Here is a 24,031-nt window from a genome sequence, read left to right on the forward strand (position 1 = left end):
TAGAGTGGATAGTCAGAGTCTTTTTCCCAGGGTTGAAGGGTCAATTACTCGGGAGCATAGGTTGAGAGTGAGAGGAGGAAAGTTTAAAAGAGATGTAAGGGGCAAGTTTTTCACACAGAGGGTGATGAATGCCTGGGGCGCACTGCCGGAGGAGGTGGTGGAAGCAGATTCTGTAACAACGTTCAAGAGACATCTGGATAGATACATGAATTGGCAGGAATAGAAGGGTATAGACCACATGGAGGCAAGAAAATATTAGATTAGAGAGGCATTTGTGTTGGTACAGACTTGGTGGGCTGACAGGCCTGTTCCTGTACTGTTCTTTGTTCTTTGTAAAACATGCTATTGATTCACTATCCCCCATTCACAACATCACCACAGTGAAAATATTCACTACAACAATGAACTGACAGTACTTTGGGAGATGTTTATTAACAAAAATAAAACTCTAGTGAGTCAGCAAACATAAAATCATTTGCTTGCACTCATTAGTTAAACGAACAACATATTGAAAGTTTATTAATCATAAATAGTGATGTGAGGTAATGCATTTTGGTAGATTGAACCAGGGCAGGACTTACTCAGTTAATGGTAGGGCATTGGGGAGAGTTACAGAACAAAGAGATCTAGGGGTACATATTCATAGCTCCTTGAAAGTGGAGTCACAGGAGGACAGAGTGGTGAAGAAGGCATTCGGCATGCTTGGTTTCATCGGTCAGAACATTGAATACAGGAGTTGGGATGTCTTGTTAAAGTTGTACAAGACATTGGTAAGGCCACACTTGGAATACTGTGTGCAATTCTGGTCACCCTATTATAGAAAGGATATTATTAAACTAGAAAGAATGCAGAAAAGATTTACTAGGATGTTACCGGGACTTGATGGTTTGAGTTATAAGGAGAGGCTGAATAGACTGGGACTTTTTTCTCTGGAGCGTCAGAGGCTGAGGGGTGACCTTGTAGAGGTCTATAAAATAATGAGGGGCATAGACAAGGTAGATAGTCAATATCTTTTCCCAAAGGTAGGGGAGTCTAAAACTAGAGGGCATAGGTTTAAGGTGAGAGGGGAGAGATACAAAAGTGTCCAGAGGAGCAATTGTTTCACACAGAGGGTGTTGAGTGTCTGGAACAAGCTGTCAGAGGTAGTAGTAGAGGCGGGTACAATTTTATCTTTTAAAAAGCATTTAGATAGTTACATGGGTACGATGGGTATAGAGGGATATGGACCAAATGCGGGCAATTGGGATTAGTTTAAGGGTTTTTAAGAAAAGGGTGGCATGGACAAGTTGGGCTGAAGGGCCTGTTTCCATGCTGTAAACCTCTATGACTCTATGACTCTAATTATTTTCCTCTTAAGTGTGCACTAAAGCCTCCTGATTATAAATACCCACACGTGCAATTTAAAGTTAGTGTTTAGTCCAGTGGCAATCTGAAGCAGAGCCATTAAATCTTAATGCATACTCACTCCTCAAATGTTTCTGCCATTTTGACTCTGGTGTATCCTTAAAAGTTGATTTGGAAACAGATACAGGTGCTGTACATGTGGGATATTCTGGTAGATTGGAATTCTATACTTTGATCAGAATTCTGCCTTGTTTGCCTGTACTTTTATCTGGAGCCAAGGTACTCAGACAGATTTGGCACAACCTCTGACATAGGCTGTGCAGTTTAAAATCTCTTTTGCAGGACCTCTCCCATAAGCTGTGTTGTTTAAAGTTATTTGTGAAACACCGCTTTTATAATTTGCTTCTGTAAAATATTTGCTAATGACACGAAGACATTAAAGCTGGTATTGCAGTATTTTTTACATCAAAGCTTCATCTGAAATATTATCCTTGTTTTGATTGTATTGATACTGTTATATTTCTGTACCTATTGTTCAGGAAGTTCGACTGATCTGGTAATACTTGCAATAGCTTCTCTTCGTGCTCCTGCTCCATTACCTCTGGAGTTCAAACAAGGATTGACCCTTTGCCCTCTCCCATTTCTAATTTACATCCTGTCCCTCGCAACATCGTCCAAAAGCACTCCGTTGATTTTCACATATATGCTGAATACCTCCAGGTCTACCTCACCATCTTCTGCCTCAACTCCTCCACTGTTGCTAAATTAAATGTTTGTCCAGCATCCAGGACTGGATGAGCAGAAATTTCCTCCAATTAATCATTGGAAGACTGAAACCATTGTCTTCAGTTCCCATTCCAAACTCTATTCTCCAGCTACAGGCTCTATCTCTTTCCCTGACAACAGTCTGAGACTGAGCCAAATTGTTTGCAATCTGAAACAAAAACAGAAAATGCTGGAAAATCTCAGCAGGTCTGGCAGCATCTGTGGGGAGAGAATAGAGCCAACATTTCGAGTCCAGATGACCCTCCATCAGACTTTGATGGAGGATCATCTAGACTCAAAATGTTGGCTCTATTCTCTCCCCACAGATGCTATCAGACCTGCTGTGATTTTCCAACATTTTCTGTTTTTGTTTCAGGTTCCAGCATCTGCAGTATTTTGCTTTTATGTTTGCAATCTGAACCTGAGATAAGCTTCTAACCACAAACCCATGACATAATTGAGACTAGCCATGTTATATCATGGCATCATCTGACATAGCCCTTACCTCAGCCCATCTGCTGTTGAGTCCCTCATCTATTTTACTCTTATCTCCAGATTTGACAATTCCATTACACTCTTAGCTGCCTCGCCCCTCCGTAAATTTGAGGTCAGCCAAAACCCTGTTGCCTGTATCCTCAGACCAAGCCCTGTTCACCCATCACCCATGCTTGTCGAAATTCATTGATTTCTGGTCAATGTAATGATTTTCAAATGAGCATCCTGTTTTCAAATCCCTCCATTAACTCATCCCTCCATAGAACATAGAACATAGAACATTACAGCGCAGAACAGGCCCTTCGGCCCACGATGTTGCACCGACCAGTTAAAAAAAAAACTGTGACCCTCCAACCTAAACCAATTTCTTTTCGTCCATGAACCTATCTACGGATCTCTTAAACGCCCCCAAACTAGGCGCATTTACTACTGATGCTGGCAGGGCATTCCAATCCCTCACCACCCTCTGGGTAAAGAACCTACCCCTGACATCGGTTCTATAACTACCCCCCCTCAATTTAAAGCCATGCCCCCTCGTGCTGGATTTCTCCATCAGAGGAAAAAGGCTATCACTATCCACCCTATCTAAACCTCTAATCATCTTATATGTTTCAATAAGATCCCCTCTTAGCCGCCGCCTTTCCAGCGAAAACAATCCCAAATCCCTCAGCCTCTCCTCATAGGATCTCCCCTCCATACCAGGCAACATCCTGGTAAACCTCCTCTGCACCCTCTCCAAAGCCTCCACATCCTTCCTGTAATGTGGGGACCAGAACTGCACACAGTACTCCAAGTGCGGCCGCACCAGAGTTGTGTACAGTTGCAACATAACGCTACGACTCCTAAATTCAATCCCCCTACCAATAAACGCCAAGACACCATATGCCTTCTTAACAACCTTATCTACTTGATTCCCAACTTTCAGGGATCTATGCACACATACACCTAGATCCCTCTGCTCCTCCACACTATTCAAAGTCCTCCCGTTAGCCCTATACTCAACACATCTGTTATTCCTACCAAAGTGAATTACCTCACACTTCTCCGCATTAAACTCCATCCGCCACCTCTCGGCCCAACTTTGCAACCTGTCTAAGTCTTCCTGCAAACTACGACACCCTTCCTCACTGTCTACCACACCACCGACTTTGGTGTCATCAGCAAATTTGCTAATCCACCCAACTATACTCTCATCCAGATCATTAATAAATATTACAAACAGCAGTGGCCCCAAAACAGATCCCTGAGGTACACCACTTGTAACCGCACTCCATGATGAATATTTACTATCAACCACCACCCTCTGTTTCCTATCCGCTAGCCAATTCCTGATCCAATTTCCTAGATCACCCCCAATCCCATACATCTGCATTTTCTGCAGAAGCCTACCATGGTGAACCTTATCAAACGCCTTACTAAAATCCATATATACCACGTCCACTGCCTTGCCCCCATCCACCTCCTTGGTCACTTTCTCAAAAAACTCAATAAGGTTAGTAAGGCACGACCTACCTGCCACAAAACCATGCTGACTATCACCTATCAATTCATTACTCTCCAAATAACTATAAATCCTATCCCTTATAATTTTTTCCAACATCTTGCCGACAACAGAAGTGAGACTCACCGGTCTATAATTCCCGGGGAAGTCTCTGTTCCCCTTCTTAAACAATGGGACAACATTCGCTAACCTCCAATCTTCTGGTACTATACCAGAGGCCAACGACGACCTGAAGATCAGAGCCAGAGGCTCTGCAATCACTTCTCTTGCCTCCCAGAGAATCCTTGGATAAATCCCATCCGGACCAGGGGATTTATCTATTTTCAGACCCTCCAGAATATCCTGCACATCCTCCTTATCAACTGTAATACTGTCTATTCTACTCCCTTGCAACCCAGTGTCCTCCTCAGCTATATTCATGTCCCCTTGCGTGAACACCGAAGAGAAATATTGGTTCAATGCTTCACCAATCTCCTCCGGTTCCACACATAACTTCCCTCTGCCATCTATAACTGGCCCTAAACTTGCCCTAACCAACCTTCTGTTCTTGACATACCTATAGAACGCCTTAGGATTCTCTTTAACCCTATCCGCCAAAGTCTTCTCATGTCCCCTTTTAGCCCTTCTAAGCTCGCTCTTCAACTCCCTCTTAGCCAATCTAAAGCTTTCTAGTGCACTACCCGAGTGCTCACGTCTCATCCGAACATAAGCCTCCTTTTTCTTTTTAACCAACAAAGAAACTTTTTTGGTGCACCACGGTTCCCTAGCCCTACCAATTCCTCCTTGCCTGACAGGGACATACCTATCACAGACTCGCAGTAGCTGCTCCTTGAAAAAACTCCACATGTCGGACGTTCCCAGTCCCTGTAATCTCCTAGTCCAACCTATGTTTCCTAATTCTCTCCTAATAGCCTCATAATTACCCTTCCCCCAGCTAAAACCACTGGCCCGAGGTTCATGCCTATCCCTTTCCATCACTAAGGTGAACGTAACCGAATTGTGGTCACTATCACCAAAATGCACACCAACTTCCAAGTCTAGCACCTGGTCTGGCTCATTTCCCAGCACCAGATCCAATATAGCCTCACCTCTAGTTGGCCTGTCTACATACTGAGTCAAAAAACCTTCCTGCACGCTTTGAACAAAAACTGACCCCTCTAACGAGCTAGAGCTATAACAATTCCAGTCAATATTAGTCAAGTTAAAATCCCCCATAACAATTGCCCTATTACTTTCACTCCTAAGCAGGATTGACTCCGCAATCCTTTCCTCAACCTCTCTAGAACTTTTAGGAGGTCTATAAAAGACTCCCAACAGGGTGACCTCTCCTCTCCTATTTCTAATCTCCGCCCATACTACCTCAACAGATAAGTCCTCATCAAACCTCCTCTCTGACACTGTGATACAATCTCTGACCAATAATGCTACCCCTCCCCCTCTTCTACCTCCTTCCCTACTTCGACTAAAACATTTGAACCCCGGGACCTGCAGCATCCATTCCTGCCCCTGCTCTATCCATGTCTCTGAAATAGCCACAACATCGAAGTCCCAGGTACTGATCCACGCTGCAAGTTCACCCACTTTATTGCGAATACTCCTGGCATTGAAGTATACACATTTCAAACCCTGCTCCACCCCACCTCTGCAATGCCGTGCATTGCAGTCCCCATCCATGCATCCCTCACTTTCAGCCCCACTACTCAGGATCCCTCCCCCCCCCCGAATCAGTTTAAACCTCCCTGCATGGCCTTAGCAAATTTACCCCCCAGGATATTGGTCCCCTTCTGATTAAGGTGTAGACCATCCTTCTCATAGAGGTCACACCTTCCCCAGTACGAGCCCCAATTGCTTAAGTACCTGAACCCCTCCCTCCTGCACCATCCCTTCAGCCATGAATTCAAACCTTCCCTCTCCCTATTCCTCTCTAAACTATCCCGTGGTACAGGCAAGAGTCCAGAGATAACCACTCTGTCAGTCTTGGCCTTTAGTTTCCACCCCAACTCCATAAATCCCTGCCTAATATCCCCTTCCCCTATCCTCCCTATGTCGTGTGTCCCCACATGTACAATAACTTGTGGTTTATCTCCCTCCCCCCTAAGAGTCCTGAATACCCTGTCAGACACATCCCGGACCCCAGCCCCTGGTAGGCAACACACCAACCCTGAGTCCCTACCTTTAGTTCCGACCCTCCTATCTGTCCCCTTAATTGTGGAGTCCCCAATCACAAGGCCCAGTCTTTTACAGCCCCTAACCACCTGAGCTTTCTCACTCGGCTCACCCCCAGAGATCTGCTCTCTATGCTCAGTTGATTCCTCCTCAACTGTAGCCTCCAGCACCGAAAACCTATTATGGAGGGGAACCGCCCCAGGGGATTGTCTTCCCGATTGCTTCTTACCCCTCCTCCTGGCATTGACCCAAGCCTCATTTCTAGGAGTTACTATTTCTCTATAACTCCTATCAACTTCCACCTCCGCCTCCCGAATTATGCGGAGTTCCTCTACCTCCCCCTCCAGCTCCTTTACACGCTCCTCCAGAAGCTGCAATCTAATGCACTTCTTACAACTAAAATCTCCTGAAACACTACTGGATTTCCTCACCACATACATCCCACAGGAGATGCAGCATACTGCCTGAACTGCCATCCCTGAAGCCATTACCAGCAAGAAAAAAAGAAAAAAAAAAAAAACAAAAAAAAAACAAAAGAAAACTTACCCAACTGTCACTCTCTACTGCAGCCCGAGCAGCACTCCCTCACTGAGACACCAACTGTCACACTCTACTGCAGCCCGAGCAGCACTCCCTCACTGAGACACCAACTGTCACACTCTACTGCAGCCCGAGCAGCACTCCCTCACTGAGACACCAACTGTCACACTCCCTATCTCTTCTAAATCTCCTCTAAACCTACAACCCGCTGAGATATCTGCACTCATCTAATTCTGGCTTCTGGAGTCTCCCCGACTTTAATTGCTCCAGCATAGGTGGCGGTACCCTTAGCTGCCCTGGGCCTGAGCTTTGAAGTTCCCCTCTGCCTCTCTAGCTCGTTTTCTGCCTTTCAAACACTTCCTAAAGCCACCAAGCTTTTGATTGTCTGTCTGACATCTCATGTGGCTCAGTGTCGTTTTCTGCTTTATGATGCTCCTGTGAGCCTTTGAATTATTTAAAATTGATATATAATTGAGCACAGCAAATAGTTAAATAGGAACAATTCTCAGAGGAAATATATGAGCTATTCTTGCATATTTCCCACTGCCTCATAATACTGGTATTTCTCTCAGCATTTGGATCTTCAAACTAATGAAGCCGCATACACTTTTTTTTCAATAGCTTTGATTTTTAGAGTTTTTTTCTTCTAGGCATGGTGATTTCACGCATCCCTTTGATCAAAGCCCTTATTCTGGTCTGTGGACTGTAAATACTTTGAAATTGGCTGGTCACTTTAATGCCCATGCACCCTGGACAACGGCATACTTCCAAATCCCAGCAGTATTCCATTCTATGGAAAGGATTCCCCTTTATCTCTCTAAGAAGCTGCATGTTTGGGAAGACCCCTTTCAATTCTTTTGACTAACAGGAGAAGTCATTTTCACTGGGGGGGGGGGGGGGGGGGGGGGAGGGGAGGGGGGGTTCCCTTCTTCACAGCTGCTCACTCAGCCCCATTTTTTTAACACTGCATTTATTCCTAGTCTCTGAGCCTTCCTAGAAAGCACAAACCCTTGGAAATCCTTTGAAGTCCATTGCTTTCCTTTGAGAACTTTTGCTTTCGTTCAATTTCATAGAGTAGTCTAACCAGTGTTTGTTTGACAGCCTAATGGTTTTTGCACAGCATGCAGTTTTTATATTTCCCTTCATGGTTGAATACATCTGAATTAACCCCCATTGTTCCTAACCGCAATGTTTATCCAAAAGTGAAACTGAGAGCACTTAGCTACTTTGAAGTTGCCTGTAGCAGTGAACCAAAGGGGATGCATCTGTGAATGTCTTTCTTGTAGGCGGGCAGGCATTGAGGCCTTTTGCATGGGGGGTGGGGTTTCATACCTGTGCGCTGTGGGCGGGGGTAGGATTGACCAGTCCTTTCTGTGGTGGGAGGAAGGATGCCACTCTGGTCGGCATCCAGAGGGGCATCCTTTTTAAAAGGACATCCTGATCTCTAACAACCAGGCTGGCAGAGATGTTTCCCATGGCACATACATTTGCATCACTCAGGTGTGAGAATCCCACCTCACAACTCTGCTAATGTCAGTGGAAACACTCCGATTTTCTTGCTGGCATGGGCACTTCGATTCAAAAAGAGTGAATCACGGGCTATGTTCCCAGCTTCCCCATTTCCAGTCATTTGACAACATTTTCACCTTTGAGTTAAAAAATCTGAGTTCAAGGTGTTGACATGAACACTCCCTACAACAGGCGGGAGAGGATCAGGTTAGAAGTGTGAAAATGGGGAATGTGTTCTCAAACCCCCTTGTATGTGCACATTGCCATTTTAATGACAGTTGCATGTTGTGCAAGTGTCCACCATCGACGAGCAGGGCACTTCATAAACATATTGATATCAGGTTCCCAGAGTGTGAATTGGGAGCCATATTTAAATTGAACAGTAGCTGACTAGGATTCTCACTCAGGATAGCTGGCAGTAAAATGGAGGCAGGATGTACAGGCTCCAGAAGATAAGTGCTTTCTCCAGCACTCCATCTGGATCATGAGGAGGAGAATATTCTCCACTGCCCTTCAAGAAAACATTTGACCTCTCATCTGTTGATCATAAGCTCCTGTTTTTCCCTCCCTCCTGATTGCTGTGCATCTCCCCTAGTGTCCCCCAATCTGTGCCATCCTGCTATGCTACTGTGCTCCCTTACACTTTGCCCATATTTCTGTAAATATCAAGGCCTCAAATCTCATTGCAGAACTTGAGCCAATAACCTAGGCTAGTACTTGATGATATAATGCATTATTGGAGGCGTTAGCTTCTTGTCTACGAATTCTGGTGAATTTTCAACATCCGATGACAACTTTTGAATGAGAAATCAGAGCTCCCAGCGTCCTGAACAATACTCAAACTGCAAGCAGCAACACGAAAGCAGATTATCAGGCCATTCTGGCTATAGGAATGATAGAAGAAGTAAAACTGACATGAAGAAAATCTTATACTCGCAGCGAGTGGTTAAGTTCCGCACTGCCATTCAGGCAGATTCAATTGAAGCATTCAAAAAGACTGTTATCTGAAAGGGAAGAATGTGCAGGTTACGCGGTGAAGGCAGAAGAATGGCATTAAGTGAATTGCTCATTTCAAGAGCAGATGCAGACATGATAGACCAAATATTCTCTCTGCGCTGTAAAATTTTGGTGATTTCTGTGATTATATCATTGCTTTGTGGAATTTTGCTGGACACCATTTGACTATTGTGTATGCTGACAGAATTTTAAAAAATACACTTGAATAAAAAGATAATTAATTAGAGGCACTATATACATATCTTGGAGGACCATATTTTGAAACTTGCACTAACACATTCTCACTAAGTGGGTGTGGTGAACCATTGTTGGTTCCCACCAGGTAGTGCTGAGCCATGGTCTGGCCAGTACTATGAGTCTGTAGATATGTTACTGTGGGGGTTAGGGTTGGGCTGTTCTACCTGTTAATATAGTGCTATGGTACACCCCAGTTGGCTCCCCAGGTTCTTTATACCTCTCCTCCTGGGTATAAAGGTCACTGCTCTGCCTGGTGACACTTTAGTCTGGGATTGTATATTGTATATAGTAGCTCTGTTATTGTTGGCAATATATTGGCATTGGAGGGAGTGCAGAGAAGGTTCACCAGGTTGATACCGGAGATGAGGGGTTTGGATTAGGGCACACGGAGTTGGGAGTAGTGTGTTAAAGTGGATTGGGGACTGGCTATCCGACAGGAAGCAAAGAGTCGGAATAAATGGGTGTTTTTCCGGTTGGAGGAAGGTACCTAGTGGCGTGCCGCAGGGATCGGTACTCGGGCCGCAACTATTTACCATTTATATAGATGATCTGGAGGAGGGGACGGAGTGTAGGGTAACTAAGTTTGCAGACGACACAAAGATAAGTGGAAAAGTGAATCGTGTGGAGGACGGAGAAGATCTGCAGAGAGATTTGGACAGGCTGAGTGAGTGGGCGAGGATATGGCAAATGGAGTATAACGTTGATAAATGCGAGGTTATACACTTTGGAGGAAATAATAACAAATGGGATTACTATCTCAATGGAAACAAATTAAAACATGCTACCGTGCAAAGGGACCTGGGGGTCCTTGTGCATGAGACGCAAAAGCCCAGTCTGCAGGTACAACAGGTGATCAAGAAGGCAAATATGATGTTGGCCTATATCGCGAGGGGGATAGAATATAAAAGCAGGGATGTCTTGATGCACCTGTACAGGGCATTGGTGAGGCCGCAGCTGGAATACTGTGTGCAGTATTGGTCCCCTTATATGAGGAAGGATATATTGGCATTGGAGGGAGTGCAGAGAAGGTTCACCAGGTTGATACCGGAGATGAGGGGTTTGGATTATGAGGAGAGGCTGAGGAGATTGGGTTTGTACTCGTTGGAGTTTAGAAGGATGAGGGGGGATCTTATGGAGACTTATAAGATAATGCGGGGGCTGGATAGGGTGGAGGCGGAGAGATTCTTTCCACTTAGTAAGGAAGTTAAAACTAGAGGACACAGCCTCAAAATAAAGGGGGGTCGGTTTAAGACAGAGTTGAGGAGGAACTTCTTCTCCCAGAGGGTGGTGAATCTCTGGAATTCTCTGCCCACTGAGGTGGTGGAGGCTACCTCGCTGAATATGTTTAAAGCGCGGATGGACGGATTCCTGATCGGTAAGGGAATTAAGGGTTATGGGGATCAGGCGGGTAAGTGGTACTGATCCACGTCAGATCAGCCATGATCTTATTGAATGGCGGGGCAGGCTCGAGGGGCTAGATGGCCTACTCCTGCTCCTATTTCTTATGTTCTTATGTTCTTATGTAAAAGCCTTTATTTCCCGGGTACATCCTGCCTCCCGTGTGATTTATCGCGCATCAGTGGGCAAGAATGGTGTTGTGGCACAATGGTCGTGTCCCCACCTCTGAACCAGAAGCTCTGGGTTCCAACCCAATACCAGGGATTGTTAGCCATGGAAGGAGTGTTAATGATGTGGTTCAATAATCAGCCCAGGAATCCTTCCACTATTCCCTAGAGGGAAAAATGTGTGTGTGAAGATATACTTTAAAAAAAAACTAAATGCTCTCTCTAAGTTATTTCATACTGATATTGTGCACTGTCTGTGGTTGCTGGTGAACTCTTTGTAAATTAGATCTGACAAACCTAAAACCTTTTTCCTGTTTCAAAGGTGGCCTACCTCGTCCTGTTATTATCTGGGATCCTTCCTTGTCAATGGCTGATAATGACACTCAGTCTACAGTCAAATTGAATTGGATATCTTATCAGCAATCGCTAAAATGGAAGTGTTGGACCCATGGCAAAGTTCCTAAACCAGATTGGAGTTGTACTGATATTCATCACTATGAATGGTGCAAACTAGCTCTTTTTGATTTTCTACTGCAGGTAAGGAACAATTTCCTGATTCCATGAAGAATTTCCTCCAAAATAGACCAAAATGGTTTATGCTAATGATATTTTATGCCTGTTGGTGATACTTCTTCCAATGTATTGACTTTCTTTCTACAGTTAAATTTATAATTAATTAGATTTATATCATGGTAAATGCTTTTATTCGATGAATAGAAAAATATCAATGACAGAGAATTGAAGAGTTTACATTTTTGGGTTGTTAAATTTTGCAGTGGGTTCCTGTGTCTTTGTACTGTAACTGCGATGGAAGATCAATAGATCCCCAAGAGAAGCAGCATAAACAGTCATTTACAACCATTTATGGTGCTTCTCTGACTATTTTGTGAGTTTTTGAGCCAAGTCAATCCAGTGAAGATTTCCTCCTGTGCTAAATGTGACAAATCATAAAAATAGAGTGACTTGTCCCATTACCTTTCCTAACTATTCACCGTAACATCAATGGGAGAGTATTGAAGGTCCCAGAAAAACAGCATCAACAGCCATTTACCACTTCTCTGTGGTCTTGTCAAAGTGAAGGCAGGAGATCAGGAAACTCTGTATAAATTCTACTGCTGTGTGGTAATAAGAAACACATTTCTGATTATCTTAATGGTAATCTTCTCTCAACGTGACTTAATCCCTAGGTCAAGATTTTTTTCCATTTTTCTTTGAATCAAATGGCTATTTTTTGGCTGCAATGAGGCCAGCGATGTCTGTGGGAGATGGATATGCTTTTAACACCAGGAATAGAGATGAAAGTTCCCAAAACTATTCTGCTTTGATCTTTACGGCAATTTCATCCCAATAATCTTGTTGGACTCAAAATTAAGTCCGAGGCAAAAAGAGCAGTGGACCAACTCACTAGGCCCCTGATTATAACACTGGGTGGAATTTAATTTTTGCAGCGGGGATCTTGCCTGTTAGCTGGAGAATGAGCAGAAGCCTTGTGTCACCTCAGTTGGGGAAGACTTGCTGGTGCCTAAGAGCACTTAATGGGCAGGTGTCAGGCTCTCGCATCAGGATTAATGAACTCGGGGGCAGAAATTCAGCCCCAGAGAGCTGCCAGTCATAGAATTATAGAATTATAGAATCCTTACAGTGCAGAAAGAGGCCATTTAGCCCTTCAAGTCTGTAATGACTCTCTGACAGAGTATCCTACCCAGGCCCTTTTCCCTTGCTCCATCCCCGTAACCCCACACATTTACCATGGCCAATTCACCTAACCGCCACATCTTTGGACTGTGGGAGGAAACCGGATCACCCGGAGGAAACCCACGCAGACACGGAGAGAATGTACAAATTCCACACAGACAGTCACCCAAGGCTGGAATTGAACCCAGGTCCCTGGTACTGTGTGGCAGCAGTGCTAACCACTGTCGCCCCAGTCAATCAAAGCTAACCCTCCATCATCATCAAAGGCCCAGGATCAATGAGAGACCCCAGGGCAAAGGAACCCCAGGAGTTCTGAAGTAGTCATTCATGTTTGATTTGAAATATAGGGGGTGATTCTTCCTACGGTGCCGAATTGGCGAGAAAACTGCTCTAGGTCACGACTGTTCCTTCAGTGCAACTTCAGACCCGAATCTCCCCACTTTGCAATGCAGTGAATATCATGAAAACCTCAGGGGGTGGGGCTATTCACGCCAAAGAGCCTGAAATCGGCGGGATGAGCGGGAACCCGTGCATGCGCACATTGCTGGGAGATTGCTGAAAAGACCTCCCAGCATCCAGATCACTGCCATCCAACTTCCACAGACACCGCTGGCCTCATTGCTGGCCTCCACAACCACCCCATACAGACTTCGCTGGCCCCCCTCCCAAGAAGATCGCGCATATCGACACAGACATCAAGTTTCTACAAATTGTTCACCCCAGTCCAACGCCGGCATCTTCACATCATGACTACCATCGACACCGCAAACTGCCGGCTCCAAGTGGAGAGGATCTCCAAGAAGATCGCGCATATCGACACAGACATCAAGTTTCTACAAATGTTCACTCCCCTCCCTCGTACAGACATCACTGTCCCCACTCCCCCCACACACAGACATGGCTGCCCGCTCACCTCATGCCCCCATGGATCTGGATAATGCGGGTACACCAACCCTCCATCCCTTGAACATACTGTCCTCACTGCTAACCTGCAGAGAACTTGCTTTGTGCTGACATGCACAACTCCAGCTTGGAGCAGCCTCTTGAATGGCAACCAATCAGCACCCTGAGGGATGCATGACACTCAATTGAAAGCAGCCTTCAAAATTTCTCAGATGGATTTGTTGCCAACGGGCCCTTGACTGGCCACACTCACTGTACCTGCACTCCCCTAATAATCCAGAGCTGAATATAAGCTGCAGGAATGGACACATAGCCAGACACAAAGATGTCTGCGCGCAAACCAGCACTCAGATTCACACAGGCCGACCAGGAGCGCCAGCTACATGCCGTGGAGGAGAGGCATGAGCGGAACTTCCCCGGCCAGGGCCCTCACCAAGGGGTGCATCTGCCACAGCATTGTGGGAGGAGGTGGCAGAAGCGGTGAATGCCAGGAGCCTGACACCGCACTCTGGCCAGCAGTGTCGGAAAAAAATGTACGACCTTCTTCGAGCAGCAAGGGTGAGTGAGCATCCCACTTGGAACCCCGCACGTGCTTGGCACGGATCTCAAACCCTGCTTAGACATCTGAAGGGCATGCAACAAGTGACCCTTCCCCCAGGAACAGAATCTAACCCCTTCCCCTCACCCCTCAACGAACACCCTTCAGTGGTGACCGCTTTCCCCGAAACTGCCAGCACAACACCCGAGACACAGGCACGCATTGTGCACTACGCACTGCAATATATTCCTTCTTGCGTTCTCCTTATGTTCCCATAGGAGAAGAACATTCACAATTTATGTGAGACTACTCAGACTGGTGCTGGTGTGCCTGACCTGCGGCAGCTGAGTAGCATGGAGGAGCGTGCCATGGAGCTGGCAGAGGGTGATGGGCCATCCCGAATGGTCACTGACAGTCAGGTCAGCGTACAGCATGCAAGTGAGCAGAAGCGTACTCTCAACCTAGGTCCTCCTCGAAGTAAGTGCGATGCTGCATGGAATGTTTTACCTCCCTTCCCCTGATGCGTGTTCTTTATTGCAGCTTTGGTCCCAGAGGAACCCGGCCCTTCGGGTGTTGGCGCCGCCCCCCGCTGCTCTGGAGCAAACTGCTCACGACCCCCTGGATGACACCTCGGAGGGAGGCACTGAGGAATCCTTCGAGGGCAGCACCTCTGAAGCGGCACCAGCAAGTACCACACAACCCACCAACACAGAGACTATTACCACAATGGGTACCTTTAGTGTTGAGGCTTCTGGGTCACGAACTGGTGAGCACATCACAGCTGCTGATGCACATCGGGTGGAGGTGGGCACATCCGAGGGCTCGGGCACATGGAGCCCGAGCCAGGCCAACACTGCAAGGGTGGCGGCTGCAGTGGAAAGTCTGGCTCAGGGGTCTGTCCTCATGGGAACAGGGTCCAGGCCATCCTGGAGACACAACATGCCATGGGCGAGTGTGTTTCTGGCATCCAGGAGACACAGCGTTCCATGGCCATGGGAGACACTGCTGGCCATGGCTGGGACTCTCGCTGGCATTCTGGAGACACAGCAGGCTGTGGCTGTGAGCTTCGACAACTTAGCCCAGGCTCAGAGGGCTACTGCTGAGGGGCTCCAGATCCTGGCTTGCTCACAGAATGCTGTAGATCTTTGCCAAGTCTCAGAGGGCCAGGACTGAGGGATCACACATCATGGGGCAGACACATCTAGGTCTCCAGGATTGGCAGAGCCAGATGACACCAAATCTTCTGGAGCTTAGTCCAGCTACCCTGGCATCCCATGGAGTGTCCCCTGGGCCTCTGGGCACCCCAAGGGAGGAGGAAGGGCTTGAGCCCATGCCGGGGCTTCCACCCAGGAGATCCCGGACGTCCTGAGACCTTCCGATTCCCCCCTTCCTCACATCGGGGCATCTCAGGGCCAGCGAGATGAACAGGGTGGCACCGAAACAGTGTCATCCGCAAGTCAGGTGGGGCCTTCCAGATCCGGGCCACCTAGGGGACGTCCACCAAGGGCATCACAGGCAACAGGGTGTGCATCACAGCTGGACACCTCCACCTCCGATGTGCATTCTGGAGTAGCACCTAGAAGAAGCAATAGACCACACGAAGTATGTAATTCACTAAGAGGGCACAGGTGAAGATCACCAGTAGCCAGGGTTTATTAATCAGTAACGTTAAGAACACAAACTTTTAATTGTACCTCATAGCTGTGACTAATGTATCTCTTATTCCGCCCCCCTCCTCCCCCTCCACCGCCCCCACAGAGCTGAGTGATCCCGATTCCCAAGCATAGAGGTGCTGTTTGTTGAGCCTTGCAGACTCAGCCACATGTTTCAGAGTGCCTGCCCTACCTTCCCCAACATCCACCAGACCCTTGGTGCAAGTCACCTCCCACACCCACCCCTCTCCTCCTCCCCCCCCCCCCCCCCCCCCGCCTTCCCCCCGCCACATTGGCCAAAAAATATATGTCCCCCATCCTTACAGCTACATAGGCCAGGGTGGCAGCATGCATTTGGAGTACAGGTAGGTGTCAGACCAAGGGCAGGATCCCAGATGATGACAGTGAGTGGTGGTTTGAGGGCCCAGGTCGGTTTGGAGGGGTAATAGCAGCTGCACTTGCTCCTGGGGTGTGGTGGATGTGTGGTGATTGCAGCCCCCTCACTGCACAGCACCAGCTAGGTGAAGCAGGCTGCAATCAAAGCGTCCCTTGTTGCCCTTCCCTGCTGGACACCTGCCATCGCTACCTGCCCTCTTTCCTCTGGCTCTTTATAAGGCAGGACGTCCACCTCACCCTCCTTGCCGCTCCTCCTCCTGCTCCAGCTGGTACCCCCTGCTGCTAGGTGATGCTGTGCAGAGCACAGCAAATGATGATGATGTGTGAAGCAGGCACAGGGTCATAATGGAGGGTCCCCCAGAGCAGTCCAAACAGCAGAACCGCATCTTCAGCAGGCCGATACACCGCTCTACGATGGACCGGGTGGCTGCTTGGGCCTCATTGTAGCGGGTTGCCACCTTGGTCTCGGGCCTCCGCACAGGCGTCATCAGCCATGACCTTAGCGGGCATCTTTTATCACCCAGTAGCCATCCCGGGAGCCTGGACTGGTCTTCAAAGAGCCCAGAGATGTCCGACTGCCTGAGCAAAAAGCTGTCACGGACACTCCCTGGATGGCGTGTATCGACCTGCATGATCCTCATTTGATGGTCGCAGACAGTTTGGATGTTCAGGGAGTGGAACCCCCTTCTGTTCACAAATTGCTGCGGTCCTGCATGTGGGGCCTGCAATGCGATATGTGTCCCATCCACTGCTCCCTGGACGTTGGGAATCCCAGCAATGGAAGCGAAGCCCACATCAAAATTTATGTATTGCCCTGCCCGGGCATACAGGGCATCTGTGACCTGCCGCACACATCTGTAAGAGTTTTAACAACACCAGGTTAAAATCCAACAGGTTTATTTGGTAGTAAATGCCATTAGCTTTCGGAGCGCTGCTCCTTCATCAGATGGAGTGGATATCTGCTCATAAACAAGGCACACAGAGACACGAGCTCAAATTACAGAATACTGATTAGAATGCAAATCTTTACAGCTAATCAAGTCTTAAATGGACCTTCAACCGATGCTATACACTAGATACATCGATGACATTTTCTTCCTTTGGACTCATGGTGAACAATCACTGAAACAATTATATGATGACATCAACAAGTTCCATCCCACCATCAGACTCAGGCCTGCCTGAAACATCCCCCGTGCTCCGCTAGCAGCACTTACCTCCTCATGCCAAAGAGGTGGGAGATGCCAACGTGGGCGGAGATTGCTGTGTCAATCCCGATAATGGCATGCTAAGGTATGGTAAGTAATGCAAATCAATGGCACGCTGGTTTTCAGCACGGTCCCAGCGGCGCCATTTTTTTCCGGTTGGGAGATGCGTGTGGGTTGTAAACGCTCATGGGGAACCTGCGAAATGGCCGACACTTGCATCTCCCGACCTGCCAAAAAGTTTGCGGGTCGCGATGGGAGAATCACCCTCATTAACTCTCCAGAGATGATGCAGCAGATCTATTGGGCGGGATTTTGTAGCCTCGCTTGAGCAAGACCAGAAATTCCCACCCAGGGTCAATGAACATTTCCGTTGTCTGCATCTCGCCGCCAGCACCGATTCCGAAGTTGGTGGGGCGGTAGAGTTCCGGCACCTGAGCAGGGGAGTTGGAGGCAAGGGCAGGGAGTGACTCTCAGTGGAGAACCACCATCCCCACTGATCCCTTCTTGATGCCCGGTCCTTTGATCAGGCACTGAGTGTCCTTGAATGAGGGATTGTCCCTAACAGCCTGCAAGCACACCTCTCCTCATTCTTTCCACCAAAATGTATCAGTTCACACTTCTCTTCATTGAATTTAATCTACCTCGTGCCTGGCCAATTACTTTTCTTGAACAAGCAGAACTTTTTCAAATACACAACGTTCCCCATTGATTTTAAAAAGATGCAAATGATAGTCCTGTCCACTGACATGCAAAATGTTGCAACATAAATGACAATATAAGCGTTTGGGCTCATTCCCATCTGAAAAAACTCTGGGATTAATTTTGATACCAGATGATAGCATAAAATGGACAATATATATTCAGCCCCCATTATAGAGCTCACCTGATTTCCATTTCTTTCTCCCCAGGTACTATGCCCTATGAGGGCATTGGTGACCATAGACTTGGCAAGGTCCTGCAGTGGTTTACCATTGCCTTCTGCAAGTTTAAGTTAACCAGGAGACTTTCCTGTTCTTACCGCCTGCCATAGGCATATTGGAAGGATTTGCAGTTTGATAGTCAATCTGTTTGACCACGTTATGAATACACCTTCCCTGGCCATCAAGTGTCAGAGTGGAACGTGAATTCCAACCTTTTTGGCTCAGTGATAGTGATGCTACCATTGCCCCCAGTTTCCATTTCTCCAGCGATCAAATGGAAAGGGGAATCTGGAGAAATATAAAGGCCAACCAAATCAGAATTGTCCATTTTCCATGATAACCCATGGTTATCATATCATAATCATAATCATATGTTTGACAGGAATGATCTCCTTCACTATTAGGACAGTGAAAGCATCAAAGGCCTCATAAATCTGAGGACAATTGTGCACCTAATATCTAGCTCAACAACACAATCAGTGACCCAGTAAGTTAGTACATTACCTGTGAGACTGAGACCTCAATTTTATCTGCAGGTCAGTGTTGAGCAATTGAGATTTCATATCAGTTCAAAATGTATCCATTGCAATAATGAAGAGAGCATTTTAACTCCTGGGCTTCAATTAAATGCTGCCAGCATTTGAGGTGTTAAGTCAGCAATCAGTGGCAAATATTTGTGCAGCTCAGGGACTAATCCCACAGACCACTTAAGTAGTAGTATTAGTTGCTGGGCTTCTTCGTGCGGCTCCCTATGATTGGAAGGGAGTGGGTTGTATCAAGGGAGCAAGATGCTGGCATGGAGAGTCCGAAGATCTTCTTAGATTTCTGTGTGGAATCTTAATGATTCTCGAGGGGCCCCAGAGAAGCCCTTCTACATCTCCTGACCTTGTGAGGAATATAGAGAGAATGTAGGTCTTTCTGGGTTTTTTGACACTGTTTACCTTTTTTGCTGGATTGGCCTGGTGGCAAACCCATTGTTGCTTCCCATTCAAACTGCAGGTAAAAGCTGCTGTCGGGCCCGAACTGTAACCTAGCACATACATTGTTAGGGGGTATTCAGCTGTATCTTTGGTCATTTGTCCTTGCCACTTGTGGAACAGGTTAAAATAGTGGCAGATGAATAGGCGGCACGGTAGCACAGTGGTTAGCACTGCTGCTTCACAGCTCCAGGGACCTGGGTTCGATTCCCGGCTTGGGTCACTGTCTGTGTGGAGTTTGCACATTCTCCTCGTGTCTGCGTGCGTTTCCTCCGGGTGCTCCCGTTTCCTCCCACAGTCCAAAGATGTGCGGGTTAGGTTGATTGGCCATGCTAAAATTGCCCCTTAGTGTCCTGAGATGCGTAGGTTAGAGGGATTAGCGGGTAAATGTTTAGGGATATGAGGCTGGGCCTGGGTGGGATTGTGGTCGGTGCAGACTTGATGGGCCAGATGGCCTCTTTCTGCACTGTAGGGATTCTATGATTCTATGAAATTCTGATAGTTCCAGTGCTGGTAAATGACCTGAGTGATTTTAACTGCTACTCTGTGACTATCCAGCAGCTCTTGGTAGGCAAGTTTCCACCCCTCGGAACCTGATTCCAGAGGAAGGCCTCTGGAAAAGAAGCAACATGGTTCTCCTGCTGGTTCTCCAGCTTGATACTTCAACAAGATTCTGCCCTTAGAAATATATTTTATAGATCTTTATTTTATCACATCTCTGCATAGGCACTGAGGTCTGCGCATTGTGGATAGTGGGTGAATTGGCACAGGAAGTGTAAGGGCAAAGATGATGGGTGGGGGCACGGATTGACATAAATTGGCACCATGTTGGCAAATGGACCATGAAGGGCCTGGGGTGGATAGAGGGTATGAGGTGACATGGGTTGGCATGGATGAGCCATGGGGAGTGTGTGATGAGTGAGGGCTGGCGGCCGTTTTTTGCTTCTTTAAAATTTTTGGACATAGTTCTGGAGACCTAAAGCTGAGCTCACCTTCCGCTGAGCTCACCTTTGCACCTGACAACCTTTTCATTTCTTCCTGGGTTGCCTGCTGCAACTTCTACTCTTACCCTCTCCCACAGACTGAAAATCCAACGGGAAGGGGGTTGGGGGGGAGGGCAGCCATTTTCTAAAGGTTGGGTTTGTGGAGCTGGGAGTTCTCCCAACTCTGCAGACCCAACATGAGAATAAAATGCTGGGCTATGGACTCGCATGTAAGCTCCAAGTAATGCTTCTGCCCACTGTTGTATCACGATTTCAGAGATTCCAGGGTTTCATCTTTAGCCATATAATGGAAATCTGGTGGAAGTGAGAATATGGCCCTGACTCCCACAGATAGTCATCAGGTAACAGTCACCAAACTTCATTAGGCCCAGCAGCATGAGAAATAGAGTTCATGTTTTAGATTTATGATCTTTTGTCCAAATGGAAGCAGTTGGAAATATAATGGTTTTAAACAAGTACAGAGGTCTTAAAATCTGTTAGATCCCTAACTTGCTAAATATTCCCGGCATTTTCTGTTTTTATTATTAGTGAAAGGGAGCATTTCCAGCAATTGCTATTGATCATCTGCTATTTTATTTCAATGATGTAAGTGTGACATTGAATAAGTTTGTCATGTAAATATGGCAAGTCAAGCCAGGGTTGAAATAAGAACATAAGAAATAGGAGCAGGAGTAGGCCATCTAGCCCCTCGAGCCTGCCCCGCCATTCAACAAGATCATGGCTGATCTGAAGTGGGATCAGTTCCACTTACCCGCCTGATCCCTATAACCCCTAATTCCCTTCCCGATCAGGAATCCATCTATCCGTGATTTAAACATATTCAACGAGGTAGCCTCCACCACTTCAGTGGGCAGAGAATTCCAGAGATTCACCACCCTCTGAGAGAAGAAGTTCCTCCTCAACTCTGTCCTAAACTGGCCCCCTTATTTTGAGGCTGTGCCCTCTAGTTCTAGCTTCCTTTCTAAGTGGAAAGAATCTCTCCACCTCTACCCTATCCAGCCCCTTCATTATCTTATAGGTCTCTATAAGATCCCCCCTCAGCCTTCTTGAGTACAAACCCAATCTGCTCAGTCTCTCCTCATAATCAACACCCCTCATCTCCGGTATCAACCTGGTGAACCTTCTCTGCACTCCCTCCAAGGCCAATATATCCTTCCGCAAATAAGGGGACCAATACTGCACACAGTATTCCAGCTGCGGCCTCACCAATGCCCTGTACAGATGCAGCAAGACATCTCTGCTTTTATATTCTATCCCCCTTGCGATATAGGCCAACATCCCATTTGCCTTCTTGATCACCTGTTGCACCTGCAGACTGGGTTTTTGCGTCTCATGCACAAGGACCCCCAGGTCCCTTTGCACAGTAGCATGTTGCAATTTTTTCCATTTAGATAATAATCCAATTTGTTATTATTTCCTCGAAAGTGAATAACCTCGCATTTGTCAACGTTATACTCCATCTGCCAGATCCTCGCGCACTCACTCAGCCTGTCCCAATTTCTCTGCAGACCTTCTACGCCCTCCACACGATTCACTTTTCCACTTATCTTTGTGTCATTTGCAACTTTGTACCCTACACTCAGTCCCCTCCTCCAGATCGTCTATATAAATGGTAAATAGTTGAGGCCCCAGTACCGATCCCTGCAGCATGCCACTAGTTACCACCGGCCAACCAGAAAAGCACCCATTTATTCCGACTCTCTGCTTCCTGTCGGATAGCCAATCCCCAATCCACGCTAACAGCCTACCCCCAACTCCGTGTGACCCAATCTTCTTCAGCAACCTTTTGTGAGGCACCTTATCAAACGCCTTTTGGAAATCCAAAAACAACGCATCCACCGGTTCCCCTCCGTCAACCGCACTAGTCACATCTTCATAAAAATCCAACAAGTTTGTCAAGCACGACTTTCCCCTCATGAATCCATGCTGCGTCTGCTTAATCGAACCATTCTTATCCAGATGGCCTGCTATTTCTTCTTTAATGATGGATTCCAGCATTTTCCCAACTGCAGACATTAAGCTAACTGGCCTGTAATTACCCGCCTTTTGTCTATTTCCTTTTTTAAACAACAGCGTAACATTAGCCATTTTCCAATCCGCCGGCACTACCCAGAATCCAACGAATTTTGATAAATAACCACTAATGCATCCGCTATTACCTCTGACATTTCTTTCAGTACCCTGGGATGCATTCCATCCGGGCCCGGGGACTTGTCCACCTTCAGTCCCGTTAGTCTACCAAGCACTGCCTCCCTGGTAACATTAATTGTATTGAGTACCTCTCCTCCTACCAACCTCTATCGTTAATATTCGGTAAACTATTTGTGTCTTCCACCGTGATGACGGACACAAAAACTTATTTAAAGTTTCAGCCGTTTCCTCATTTCCCACTATTAAATCCCCCCTCTCGTCCTCCAAGGGTCCAACATTCACTCTTGCCACTCTATTCCTTTTTATATATTTGTAAAAGCTTTTACTATCATTTTTTATATTGAGAGCTAGCCTAGCTTCATAACCTATCTTTCCTTTCTTATCGCTTTCATGGTCGTTCTTTGTTGTTTCTTAAAGTTTCCCAATCTTCCGATTCTCCACTATTTTTGGCCACTCTGTACGCATCGGTCTTTAATTTAATACTCTCCTTAATTTCCTTCGTTATTCACGGCTGGTTATCCCTTTTCTTACAGTCCTTCTTTATCACCGGAATATATTGTTGCTGGGTACTGAAAAGGATCTCTTAAAAATCCTGCACTGTTCCTCAGCTGTCCTACCTACCAGTCTGCTCTCCAGTCCACCTCAGCCAATTCAGCCCTCATCCTATCGTACTTCCCTCTGTTCAAACAGAGGACACTCGTATGGGACCCTACTTTTTCCTCTTCCATTTGTATCAGAAATTCGACCATATTGTGATCACTTGACCCAAGAGGTCCTTCACAAGACCATCCTTAATTCTACCTACCTTGTTACACTTTACCAGATCTAAAATAACTCATTCCCTCGTCGGTTCTGTAACATACTGTTCATGGTAACTATCTCGACAGCATTCTAAGAACTCTTCCGCCATCCCACCCCTTCCAACTTGAGTCAGCCAATCAATATGCAGGTTGAAGTCCCCCATGATTATTACCGTTCCGATTTTGCACACATCCATTATTTGCTTGTTTATAGCCCTCCCCACCTCAACATTATTATTTGGGGGCCGATAGACCATGCCTACTAGTGTCTTTCTCCCCCTACTATTCCTTATCTCTACCCATAACGATTCCACGTTTTGGTTCCTTAGAGCCTATGTCATCCCTCACTACTACCCTGATACTATTTTTTATTAACAGAGCTACCCCACCACCTTTCCTTCCTGTCTATTTCTTCCTAAATGCCTGATACCCTGGATATTCAGCTCCCAGTCCTTGGGAGATGAATATCCAGTTGGTGAGTCCCCTGATACCCAGGTGAGACCATTTCACACTAACACCAGCAGCGCAGTGTTAGGCACCAGTTCCACTCATGCATTTATCATATATTTACAGAAAAACCTGCTTCAATGGGCCCTATTTTACCAAACGGGCGCGAAATCGCGTTAAAGTCAGGCGTCGGCCTTTAAT

The 24,031-nt window shown here is 46.7% G+C and overlaps 1 protein-coding gene across 1 annotated transcript in view; it reads left to right on the forward strand.

Moving 5' to 3' along the window:
- Positions 1 to 24,031, forward strand: part of gask1b (golgi associated kinase 1B) — an 89,865-nt gene that overhangs the window by 35,810 nt on the left and 30,024 nt on the right. Inside the window, exon 2 of the mRNA XM_078211954.1 lies at positions 11,462 to 11,676. Coding sequence (XP_078068080.1) covers positions 11,462 to 11,676 — 215 coding nt within the window. The remainder of the gene's footprint in view (positions 1 to 11,461; positions 11,677 to 24,031) is intronic.

Source organism: Mustelus asterias, chromosome 1, assembly GCF_964213995.1.
Source record: "Mustelus asterias chromosome 1, sMusAst1.hap1.1, whole genome shotgun sequence".
NCBI classification, from domain to species: Eukaryota; Metazoa; Chordata; class Chondrichthyes; order Carcharhiniformes; family Triakidae; genus Mustelus; species Mustelus asterias.